Below are 12,719 nucleotides of genomic sequence, written 5' to 3' on the forward strand. Positions count from 1 at the left end.
AAAAAAAAAATTAAAATCACCAGAAGATTATCTTATTCCCATTTTCAGCTAAACTTAGAAATTTCAGTCTTCCAGGTCACACAGATACTAAAATGAGACTACAATCCATGCTCATTTCCATTTCTCAAAAAAGTCTCAAAGATGGTGCAACCCCCTGGGTACCAGTACAATGAAATTTCCAGTGGTAGGAAAGGAAAAGTAGAAATTACTATTGCTAGAAGTACAGTAGAACCTCCACAGTTGATGACCTCCCTATATTGATCCTTAAGTTGACCTAACTTTCCTATATCTTGTGGCACACATCCAGTCAATACAGTAAGCGTAGTTCCTTATGGTGACCAGCTTGTGACAGTCCCTGGGATGGTCAACTTACTGAGGTTCTACTGGTATTTCAAAGGTCTCTTGTTAAGTCCAGGACTGCCAAACCTTCTATTCTTAACCTTATACACATTAAACAGAATATTTTATAGCAGTTTTTTTGCCTACAAAATTCTGTCCAAACTGATTAAGCTTACGCAATGCACTTTACATATTATTCTCCGAACTTGTGTGTAAACTGTGTCCATGTCTACATTGAATTAACTCAGATTGTAAATAAAGTGAAATCTGGAATATAAACACCAAAACCAAATATACTGTATTTGGTTTAGTAATGAACTTTGATATATTGGGTCCTCTCATTGAAGTAAAAACATCCATGTTGTTGCAAAACTGACTTGCCATTCAAATATGTTGAATTATGTAAGACAACATATATTTACTCTTTTTTTTTTTTTTAAAGGGGCCAGTCTTACTACATTGCCCTATTGGCCACAAACTCTTAGACTCAAGTGAGCCTCAGGCTCCCAAGTAGAAGGGACTATAGGCACACCCCACTGCACTAAGATAAGCCTAATACTCTTAATAAACTCTATGCAATACAAGGCATCTTTCTAAAGTAGGGAAAAGGGAAACATGAGATCAGCTGATTGTCCAACTTGATTCACTTATAAAATTAATGTACAGTTTACAAAATTCAAGAAATACAAGTAAAATTATATACCTGCAGTTTAACTAAAGAAACCAAAATTAATCTCTTACCTTGAAAAGAACAAATCAGTACAAAAAAGTCTAATAATTAAGAATGCAGAATGAAGATAAAGCTAGAAACAAAGAAACATAACCCACTGAAGGTTAAGATGGCCTGGGAAAATTGCCTTGACATTTTCACTGACGATTCCCAAGTCTAGTTTTGACCTAACCACACTTCAAATGCCAAAAGGCTAACAGAGTATTTTGTCCCAAGTTCAAAAATTTGCAATACTACCTGTAAAGAGGTAAAATGCTTCTCTCAATTTTCCCTTTCAAGCCTCTTACACTTCATTGCAATCCAATCCTAATCAGTCTCAATTGCTTCAAAAAAAATTGAACTATTTAAAACTGTCAAAAAGAATTCTATATAACTAAAGACAGGCTGCATTAAAAGTACTAAAAATAGGGCAGTGTCTGCAGCTCAAAAGGGTAGGGCACCAGCCCCATATGCCAGAGGTGGCGGGTTTCAAACCCAGCCCCAGCCAAAAACTACCAAAAAAAAGTACTAAAAATATGTACTTCTCACCACAAATGAAGGCTAAAATATTATTTTACATTCATCTCCAACTAATAGGCTCCCACTTTCACACACTTTAGGTTTTTAGATTCTTCTACTCCCCAAATTTAAATGCAATATCCAAATCTCCCCAAGTTAGCACTAGAACAAATACTGTATCACTGGCCACATCCCTGGGAATGAAGCTCCTTAAGTGTTTACATTTCAACAAGGTATAGAATCACATATTGTATAACTTTGTATCCCAAAGAACACTTGGTACAACAGTACTAAACATATCAAAGGCTATAAATATTTACTGACTCAGAATAGTCCTTCACAACTTTATATTTCTGCACTGTCAAAATAAAACTACATAGCTTCTAAAATCCAAGGGACCTAAATATTAATAAAATTTCACAGAATTCATTTTTTTCTTACTGTTTAGAGATTTTTGGATTTGCCCCTACTTCCAGATGTAATGCTTTTTACTGACATTGGTATAGTGGGTAGGAGTGTCCAATCAAAAGTGGACATCAGAACCTGTTAAAGGAGTTTTAAATTTAAATGCTACATATTTATGTTTCATTAATGTTATGTATGTAACGTTAATGTTCTAAAGGCAGTTAATTGTATCAGGAACTTATGAGACAGTTTTGCAGTCAGCCTAATTCATAAATGAAAACTAATGCCAATAAAAGAACAAGTAACAAAGAGAAAAACTGCTTGAGTTCTGGCAACAAGGTAAGGTTAACCAATGTAATGGAAAACAATCCTTTTTTGCAGTCATAAGACTTTTTGAATAGCTATAAAAGTCTTTAAAAGTCAAAGCAAATTGTTAAACCATCAGCAAAACCACAAGTTGCCATGAAAAGATACACAGAAATGTCTGACAACCAAGGTCTAGAGTTGGTTCCAGAATGTCAAAGGTTTTCTGGTTGCTAACAAACTCCATTATGCATCCAGGACACTGTCACTTAGGTGTACCAGTCCTAAAAAGGCAGCCAAGGCCCAGAAATTTCAGTGAACCAGTGCCAGCAAATCCAAACTATGACAAAGATACCCTGTGCTTTAGGAATAACTACTAACTTTTTGCCCTGACCAGCTTGCATCAGGTAAGTTTAAAATGGTACCTAAATAGAGAGGAAACCCTGTAGGATGGCTAAAGACGGAAAAAATCAAATGAAAATGTAATTTTAAAAGTTAAGTTTCTATTTCCAGTAAACTTCATCTTAGAAATGTTACAGAAAATAAAGACTTAGAAGAACAGATGGGTCTAGACCTGTTCGCATTCTCCGAGGCGTGCGCACTGCGCTGAAAGGATGAATGAATGAAGACAGGCGCGTGTGAAATGCAGGAGGTCCGGCCGGCAACCAGACCGGCAGCAGCGATCTCCAGGCCTCGCTCCTCCCTCTTCCCTCCTCCATGACAGCCCAGTCCCAAGCATGCAGGGGCGAGGACAATGTGATCCCCCTTCTCACCACCACCACCACCCCTCATGCTTCTCCGAGAGCTTTCGCCGCGCAACCTGGAGTTTTCCTCCCCGCTCCGACCTTTCTCGCCTCCCCTGCGGCCAACCGCGGTAACTCTCCAGGGCGCTGGAGTAACATGCGCTCGCCCCTCTCGGCTCCCCTCCGCGAGGTCGAAGCTTTTCCGCGCGTGCCACAGCACCACTCCCGCCTAACCCACCCTCCGTGCACACGCGCCCACCGGCTCCCCAGCCCACTGGTCTAATGCAGACCCGCGCGCGCCCAGTTCTCGAGCCCCTGAGCCGGATCTCTGGAGGTAGGGAGGGAGAGAAAGGCTGCCCCGAGGCTCCCTCCTCCATCTCTTTCCAGGCCGGCTTGCCGCCCACCCTCCCTGCGGATCCCGGCGCTCTCTCCAAGCCGGCTCCGCGCACTCCTAGAAAGAAGACACAATCCCCAGACCCTATCTCAGAGCCCCGATCACCCTCCTACCCTTGCAGACACCTCGCGGCTCCGCAGGAGGCGCCACGCGCCCCTCCCCCACTCCTCTCCCCCAGTTCTCGGGCCCCCACCGGAACGTGTGCGCTACACGCCGCCTCGGCCAGACTCCGGGACGCCCCCAGTTGCCCGCGGAAGGTCAGGTCCAAGATGAGGGGGAGGGGGCGGCCAGGGGTAGAGTGCGCGCTGGGAACGCCGTCCCGCGGGGTCCCCTAGTCCGAAGGGAGACGGAGCGCGGGGACCGGTGGGGGTGGGGGCCAAAGGCAATACTCACCGGTTCCACAGTCGCCATCTTAGATCGATCTGATCGCACAACCGCTCCTGAAGGGGGGGGTGAGAGGAAAAAAATGAGATTCAAACCGGATTGGCCAGCTACTGTTCACGTGACGGACGTGTCCGTTTGGCCCTGGCGGCGCCTGCGCAAGACTGCGGCTGCGTGGGTAACGAGAGGCTTCTGGGAAGTGGAGTCTCTACCCCCCCCTTTTTTTTAAGGCAAAGAAGTTAAAAAAAAAAACGGTCACGTGGTCGATGGGTAGGGTGCGCGGGTCTCAGCCTCGGGGACACTCGCGTGCGGAAGGGTGGATTTTGTAGTTTTTGCTCTTCCGCCTGTAGAGCTTCGGTCGCACTTACTGCCAGGCATGCCTATCCTGCCCTTTGTCGCCCTGTCCTCCCATCTTCCCGGAAGGTTGGGAACTGCGGGCTCAGCACACACAATAAAGCTTCATTTGCTTAGTTGAGGTCCTAGGACGAGTTGCTTGTGTGTTTATTTAGTTTTCTTTTGCCTTCCGACCATTTTCTCTTAGTTTCGAAAAAAGGCGACGATGGAGAGTCGTTTAAGCAATCAACCCTCCCCCGTCCCCCGGCTCTGCTAACGCTGGTGGTCACTCGTTGCCATCACTGAGAAAAGGGACAGGCAGGACCGCCTATAGTACCCACTTGCCGCGGGCTGGGGGGGGGGGAGTGGACCCGACAGCTTTTCCTGTACCAAATCCTGAGATAAAGACCTCAGGGCTAAAAATCTTGCGTGGAAGTCACAATTATTTGGCAGTTCTGTCCAGTCGGTTCCAATATTCTGCTTTAACGTGAACGGAATTAGCCTTAGTCCAGGTGCCAGCCAGGGAAGCCACTTGGGGCTCCGCTGACTAAGCCCTGGACTGACAGTCAGGAGTTGTTAGGCCGGGTCAACTATGACTTGACGTTGACTCATTCTCCTTAGGCGAGTGACTTAATCATTCAGTGCCTCAGCTTTTTCATTTATGAACCAAAGGTGATAAAACACTTACCTCACAAGGGTGTGCTATGGTAATGACTGTAACCAGCTTTGAAAATGCATCGGACTCTAGAAATGCTTTATAATAAGCAACTGTGTGCTTTCCTAAAGATCAGCGGCTTCCCTGCTTGTATTTTAAAACAATGTTTTAAGTTTTCCTCAAGTTTACTTTGTTGCATTATGATGTGCACCAGTGCACTTTTAAAGTTTCAAGATCATTTTTTTCTTTACAGCTGTAGCTGCCCTTGATGGAGATTTTACTATTCAGGAAATTATGTTCACAACAATCACGGGCAATTAAAAATTTGTCCCCATGCTGGCATCCTACATTACTTTTCCCTCTAAAATTTTGTGCTATCATTTTTCAAGACAGTGTTATTCTGCACAGTCTGGCTGTTAGGACATCCAGTAGAGATGAAGAAATCTAGTAGAGTGCTACTCTAGGGTTCTAAGGAGGAGCACGCTATCTGGTTACTATACTACTTAAGGATGTTAACACCCGGAAAAGCAGTATAGGCAAGCTGCCTGTGCCTGGCTATTTATGGTGTTGCTGATGTCCAGAGTTGTGTCATACCTATTATTGAGTACATAATGGATGTTTGGGTTGACTAACACATAATTGAGGCTGTATAAAAAACTCAAAGCCATGACCTGTTCACATGTTTTGGTTTACCTGGATATCAAAGATGAAAACTTCTGTCTGATCAGCTTAGCTCCAGTGGGTTTTAAAGTAGATAGAATTCTAAAACATAAAAATAAATGGATTTCTACTTAGAGCCTATGTACTGTTACTTAAACTATGTAAAGTAATTAACCATTGATGTTGATATTTTCTTGCCAGTTAAAAGTGGTATCCAGTTACCCTCCTTGAAGAGACAACATAGGTGTTCTATTTTCATGAAGCTGTTAACACAGCAAAAGTCAGTAAGATTGACAGGAAATATCCATAGAGCCAGTGATGTTCTTAAACCTTTTTTCAATAGTAGCTCCCATTTTTGTTAAGTTTTCTCTTGATCAAAAACATCCCTAGACTTGTCAGTCTAGATTCATAAGTTGACCATATTTACATGTTCTATTCTTTATAGTTTGATTACTTTCCATTTTTGTACATGTTGCATGTGTTTTATGGCACATCCATGTGTTTGCCTAATTGAGAGTCTACCACGTGAAGGATTAGGTGATTAGGCTTTTCTGTAAGTGTGTGTCTGTGATTGTTTTATTTTGTTTTTGCTAATCTTAGATATATACATAGCAGAAATTTTGTTTTATTTCTCTATTCACAAAAAATTATATTACTACCACATTCATGCTTATATTTTAGAAAAAGAAATTTTAATTAAAAATTAGGTTTATGAAATAGGATATAGCATTAAAACACTATTCTACTTGATTGAAGTATCTTGTTTATACATAACTACTTACAGCCTGCAATAGCATCATAGCAATTTATTTATAAGCCTGGGATGATTAGATATCATTATCTGTAAATAACTATGATCTTTTCTTTACATAATTTATTCCTCAAGCTGGTATATTAGTAGTCTTTGTAGATATAACTCACAGTAAAAATCTTAAACTAATGTGATAGAAGGCATAATTTTTTTACCTGTTTGTCATTGAAGTTTTATTTAGGTTTTCTAGATAAACAAAGGCATCGTTTTGTTGGGCTTTTCAACTATGGTTCAAACTGATCATAAATAGTAATAATCAATCCCTGCAAATTATTACTACTCACTATCTAGGTTTTGGTTGTTGTTTTAAAATTCCAGGCTTTGGAATTTTAGATATTCTAGTCTTTGATCAATGATAAGCAATCTTTTTCTTCTTTTCTTTCCTTTTTTTTGTTTTTCTTTCTTTGAGGCTTGCTGTTTTAGTAAGAAAACAAAAGTTTAACCTATACAGAAAGGAAAGACCGTCGGTTCCACTGGCAGTGGGTGCTGCGGAGACGGCGCAGGCAGCTATTGTGCTGCTGGACTAAGGGGCGGGGAATGGCTTCCATGCCGCCCCCCGGGCAGATGGGCACCTCCGACGTGCCCCGCACACCAGCAGGCCCAGCTGGCGCGATTCCGCCGGGAGCTTGCACTGGTCCTCAGGGTCTCTCATGTATTCAGTGGTCCCACCGAGCACAAGGCTGAGGAGTGAATTGAAAACCCTTTCGGGATTCCCCTGGCTCCGCCACCGCCCTGGAACTTCACGCGGATCATCTTGTCGATGAACTTGGACAAGTCCAAAATTAATATTATGGACTTTCTTTTCTTTCTCTTTGTCCTGTGGGGAAAGCAGAGGGCGTGAGGCAGGGAGCTGCGGCCCAACACCATGCCGCTGGCTCCCGACCTAAGCAATCATTTTTTAAAAATGATTCTAGCCTTTGAGACACAAGATATAAAATTACATATTAAGTGATTCCTACTATTGTAATAGTGAGTATTTAGGTATAGTCTAACTAACCTTTAGTGAACATTAACATTCTTTTAAACCTTGCTCACTTTATTTTAAACTAAATTGCACATGGACTTAACATTATGCTCAATTTTTTTTTATTGTTATTGTCATTTTCTACAATTATTTTCCTTTAGGAAAAACACAAGATGATGGCTTCTAATGGTATAAATAGTCCTTCAAATTACAATTGTATTGTTTAGTATTTAGGGACCTGAGCTGGGAGCAGACTATCTTGCTTCATAATCCCAGCTTACTGTATGAGCATGAGCAGGCCATTTAGTCTCTTTGTGGCTCATTTTTCTCATGAATGAGAAGGACAAAATAATATTATTTTTCTTGTATGTTTAGGATGAGGAATAAATGAGTTAACTTACATAGCATGCTTAGAATAGTACTATTCAATTTCGTTTAATTAAAAAGAATTCATGCTTATATTTTAGAAAATGAAATTTTAATTTAAATTAATTAATTTTAATTAAAAATTAGGTTTATGAAATAGGATATAGCACCCAGTTTTGCCAATAAATAGCATGATGAAACATAATATTAACATGTTTCTTATTTCTAATTTTTAGTAGACTATAACATGTTTAAGAATTCTTTTATTGAAAGAGACCACCCCATCTGTTATCTCTGACAACATTCCAAGCTTCCAAATACTCAAAGACAGTAACATTTATTGATTTCCTACAACATACCAAGGATTTCTCATATTGATTACTTTGTTTAACTTTTACAACAATTATGTGAATTTGACATTATTATCTCCATTTTACAGGTAAAGGGACTCAGTAAAGTTAGGTGACAAGTTCGAGTTCACACAGACAGTGTTGAGCTGGAGTTTAAACAATTTTCTTGGCTCCAGGACTATTTTTTCACTACCATAGCAGCTTTCCATAGACTTTTTCAATGGCCTAGTTCTCTTCAAAGGACTTCTAATTCCAAGGTCACTTACAGAACTGACCAGAAACCATCCAAGAAATACCACGTTAGTAATGAGAACTATGTAATCATTGGAGGATATTTAAAGGACATAGGAAGCACAGGCACTTCCTTCCCAGACTGTAAAATCTGGTTGGCATACTAAGTCATAGACATATAAATAGTTCAGTGCCCATATAAAGAAGTGTGACTAAGAACCAAAAGGATGCAGTTAACAAGCTCCCTAACCAGCACTCATTCACATAATGCATGAGCCAGTCTCATACTTCCTCCCTTTATTTCATTCAGGTCTCTGTTCCAATGTCATCTCTAAAGGGAAGTCTTCTTTGACCACTCTAAGTTAGCCAATAACTCATAATCCTAACTCTAAACATGCTATTCTAGTAAACATTTAATTAATTACTCATTGTCTCTATTACTAAAATATTTTGCTCCCTGATGATTTGTAGGTAGATTGCTAACAAATATTTGGGAAAAAACCAAATGGAATTTTTTAAAAGTCTAACCTCAGGACTAATGACGTAACTAGCAGAACAGTTACTGTTGCTAGGTGCTATTTACATGTATTACCTGATCTTACCTCATTTTTACCTTGAAAACAATGTTTTGAGGTAATATACTGAGTTTTTATAATCATAGTTCTATCTTTGGGGCTTTTAAACAGCGTGTAACAATAACTAGGTGGTAACTGGCCCTTCTAATAAGAAAGATTGTTGTCTGAAATAGTGAAAAAGAAATAATTGGCGGAGTATTTGAAAAATTCATGAAAGTAGTATGTTGAGCCAGCAATATGATAGTTCCCCAAATGAACTTAATTTATCTTATAAAATTAAAATTTAGAATAAATTTAAATACATGGGATAAGATCAATAGTTTTTAGAAATAACTCAATATTATGAACACCCAAAATTCAGTCAGAGATTTGGGTGGAATTAGAACCTGCATTATATTTGTCTAAAGAAAGAAACGTTAAGATGGAAGTTGGCTGCTTACCATCTATAAAAAAGGAATCTAGAATGACACTATTTTGTGATCTGTCTATAGCATTGTTCCAGGCACAAGGTGCCTTGGCACAAAAATAGGAACCTCTGGTCCATTGGCCCTCATTGAGGATGGTTGCTTGAGAACACAAACCATACAAGTAATACACCATGTTTTGATTTCAGGTTTAGCAAGCAACCCTATGATAAGAATACTTTCCCATATTGACTTACATGTAGGACTCACCAGGAGACGTCAATATCCAGACCACAATAGTTATATTGCTCAGACTCAATTTTTTAGATGAGGCCAGGTGTACTGGCATGCACCTATCATCCCAGCTACTGAGTAGACTGAGGCAAGAGGATCCCTAGAGCCCAGGAATTTGAGGTCAGCCTGGGCAACACAGTGCGACATCATTTCTAAAAAATAATAATACAACAAAAATATATATATTAGGGGTTTTTGTTTGTTGACTAGTTGTAATTATCCTTTATAAGTTTGGCTAAGGGAAAGCTACCTCTGTGGACTTGATTTTCTCTGGGTCCTGAGATTGTGGTGACTCTCTGAAGAAATGCCTTCCTAAGGGAACTGTGTGGGTGACTAACCATCTTTCCCTGGGACTTGCCATGTGCCTTTCTTTCTACTCCTGGTATATCACTGGAGATCCGTGGATGAGGAATTTTTTATAATTTAAAAAATATTAATGTATTTTAATAGCAAATTTACAGAAACAGCAGAAAATACAGGCACCATTAAAAACATGTATGTATTGTAGGGCAACTCAGAAACGTATAGTGAATGGAAGGAATCTGAATAATAAGGCTGCATACCATCTAGTTCTGCCAATGAGAAATTTACATATTTTTTAAAAATCCCAATGCTAGCATTGTCAAGAAAAGTCTAACAGGTTTATTTGTAATTGTTATAAATGTGAACTTCTGAAACATGTTCACGGCAACATTTGACTGACTTTAATGCTTAATTCATCTGCCTCCAACCTCTTAGAGTTTGAGAGACTCCAATTCTCATTATCTATTCAAGACATCGCTTAAAAACATGGTACTCTGAACACCCTAATACAACCCTATGTGTTTCAATTAGCTTATGGAAAACCATGATTATAGTTTTATAAAAATAAATAATAAAATAATGGTAATAATACTCAGAAGCAGCTTATTATACAGCTTTGAAATAACTCTAAATATTTACATCGTTGGCTGTGTGAATGATATGTATGTTGTGTGGTAAGAACATGGAGTGTGTGGATGTTATGTCACACCTTGTCAGACCCTTTATGTGAGTTACTTAACTCATCTACAGAACTTCAAAATACATATAAATTCAAGTGTTTGTCACTTTGAGAGCTTAGGCCAGGGAAGGCCACACCATCAGCTGTGTCTCAGAAGACGGGCTACTTAGGCAGTGACAGAGCCACACCCTCTTAGCCTTCAAGGTCATCTCCAAACATCAGTCACACACTGACACCACCACCTACGGTCAAGGGAATTTATTTGTGTTATCTCGGATTTCCATTATGTTGGAATGCCATCTTGCCTAAGAATGGTTTGTATCAAAGTACCCTGCAAACCTTAACTAGACTTTACTTTCCACAGAAGCCTGCTTCCATTCTAATTGAGCAACTAGGCTTTTGGAACTTACCATGTTGTTAACATACACGTCTATCGAATTATTCTCTTTGAGATTTGTTCTAGTTATTCTCCCCAACCTAAGAAAAAGATATTTCTTTGTATGGCAGTAAATTTTGTGATTCATGAGCTCATACTTTGATAGTCTCTTTATTTTAACCATGCAAAACAATGCCATTTACATCATTTGAACAAAATAAGAAATCTGTATTAAAAACTTGGTATGTAAGGAGAAGTCTTATCTTCTCTCTGAATGCATTTAGTACAAATTGACCAACAACTTTCAGAGCAAGTGGAAATTGAGATAACAAGTGTCCACAGTTTATTATAGATCAGCACCTGAAATTAGAGATAGTCAACACTTAAGAACGGGGAAAAAGCCAAGATGGTTGAGCCACATCTGTGTATTAGCTGATTAGATATGCAGACTATGTATTATTTTAATTTTTAATTTTTTATAATTTCAATAGATTGAGGGGTACAAGTGGTTTTCTGTTATGTGGATGAATTGTATAGTGATGAAGTAAGGGGCATCATCTGAATAATGTACATTGTACCTGGTAGGTACTTTGTGATTCTTCACCACCCACCTACCCAGATAGTGTATTGGATTATTAAGTATGAAATGTCTGATTTCCTTAAGTACAAAGTTTGACATTTTATATCTCTGACATTTCACTTTGACACATCTTGGGGGTTTAACAAATTAGCAAGGGATAGAAGCTGGATACATGGGTTCCATGTGAACTGAATGAGTCAGAAGAGAAATCGTCTCAAAACTTGGTATTCTTTGTTGTCACGTTATCAAAGCAAACCATTTCTATGTGCAATTGCCTTTCTAACAATTGCAAGTGTTCAGCACCGTGGCTGGATAAAGTGCCAAAACACAGTCCAAAACCACATATTCTTTTGTGATAAAGAAAAAGTTAATAGTATCTTTCTTTTCAAAAAAAGTTAATAGTATCTGTTTGATGGTCCAGTGCTGGTATTATCCACTATAGCTTCATGAAACCTGGTCAGTCAATTACAGTAGATGTATACTGCAGCCAATTGGACAAAATGATGAAGTTGCTTCTGATTAAGCAGCTGAGATTGGTCAAGAGAAACAATCCACTGTTTGTGATCAACACAAACAGTGCTGCCTCAAACTATAGAGTAGAGCAGTGGTTTTCAACCTGTGGGTTGTGACAGAACGAGACCCTGTTTCTCATTAACTTTTTCCTTATATTCCTGAGAGTCAAGAGAATTTACTCAGATGAGAGTTAAACATGATTCATTTTTTATTTTATAATAAAATAAGATGTCAAGATTAGTAAACATGATCTTATTTCTTAACTAGAACTTAATTTTTTTACCCTGAAGGATTTTTGGTAATATATAAGAAAATTAGAAAATATGAATAATCGTAGCTAAGATGTTAAAAACAAATGTTAAATTATTGCTTTCTTCATTGCAAAAAAAAAACCAAAATGTAATTAATATTTGGAAGGCAATCAATAATTCTTGAATAAAAATATTTAAGAGTGAAAGCATTTAAATTAGCTTATTTTGTTTGTTGTCTTAAAAAAGAATGCTGCAACTATACCACAACAAAGCTGTGTTTTTCTTTTGAAAGAAAGCTAGAAAAGGGGGTGTTGAATATAAGAAATTCAAACTATTTTCTGACCTTACTTGGAGAATAAAGTATTTGAAGTATTCATTGGAAACCTTGTAATTTTTTTTTAAAACTTTGTAATTCTTACAAGGTCCTACATTGTAATTCTTTTGTTATTTGGAGAGATTAAATCAGACAGCTAAGATAGAAGAGATCACCTAAAATATTGGGTTTAGCTCTGCTTTTTAAAACACTACACACATATCCAGAGGTAAATTTTTGTTTTATTATTTGTTTATTTACATTTTTT

General features: G+C 38.6%; 1 protein-coding gene across 1 annotated transcript in view; it reads right to left on the bottom strand.

The window, feature by feature from the left end:
• Nucleotides 1-3,839, bottom strand: part of EIF4E (eukaryotic translation initiation factor 4E) — a 40,179-nt gene extending 36,340 nt beyond the window's left edge. Inside the window, exon 1 of the mRNA XM_012810556.2 lies at nt 3,806-3,839. Within this exon, the coding sequence (XP_012666010.2) occupies nt 3,806-3,823 (18 nt within the window). The 5' untranslated portion in view covers nt 3,824-3,839. The remainder of the gene's footprint in view (nt 1-3,805) is intronic.
• Nucleotides 3,840-12,719: the final 8,880 nt, after the last annotated feature.

The sequence above is a fragment of the Otolemur garnettii genome, unplaced genomic scaffold (genome assembly GCF_000181295.1).
Source record: "Otolemur garnettii isolate 467f Iridium unplaced genomic scaffold, OtoGar3 scaffold00137, whole genome shotgun sequence".
NCBI lineage: Eukaryota > Metazoa > Chordata > Mammalia > Primates > Galagidae > Otolemur > Otolemur garnettii.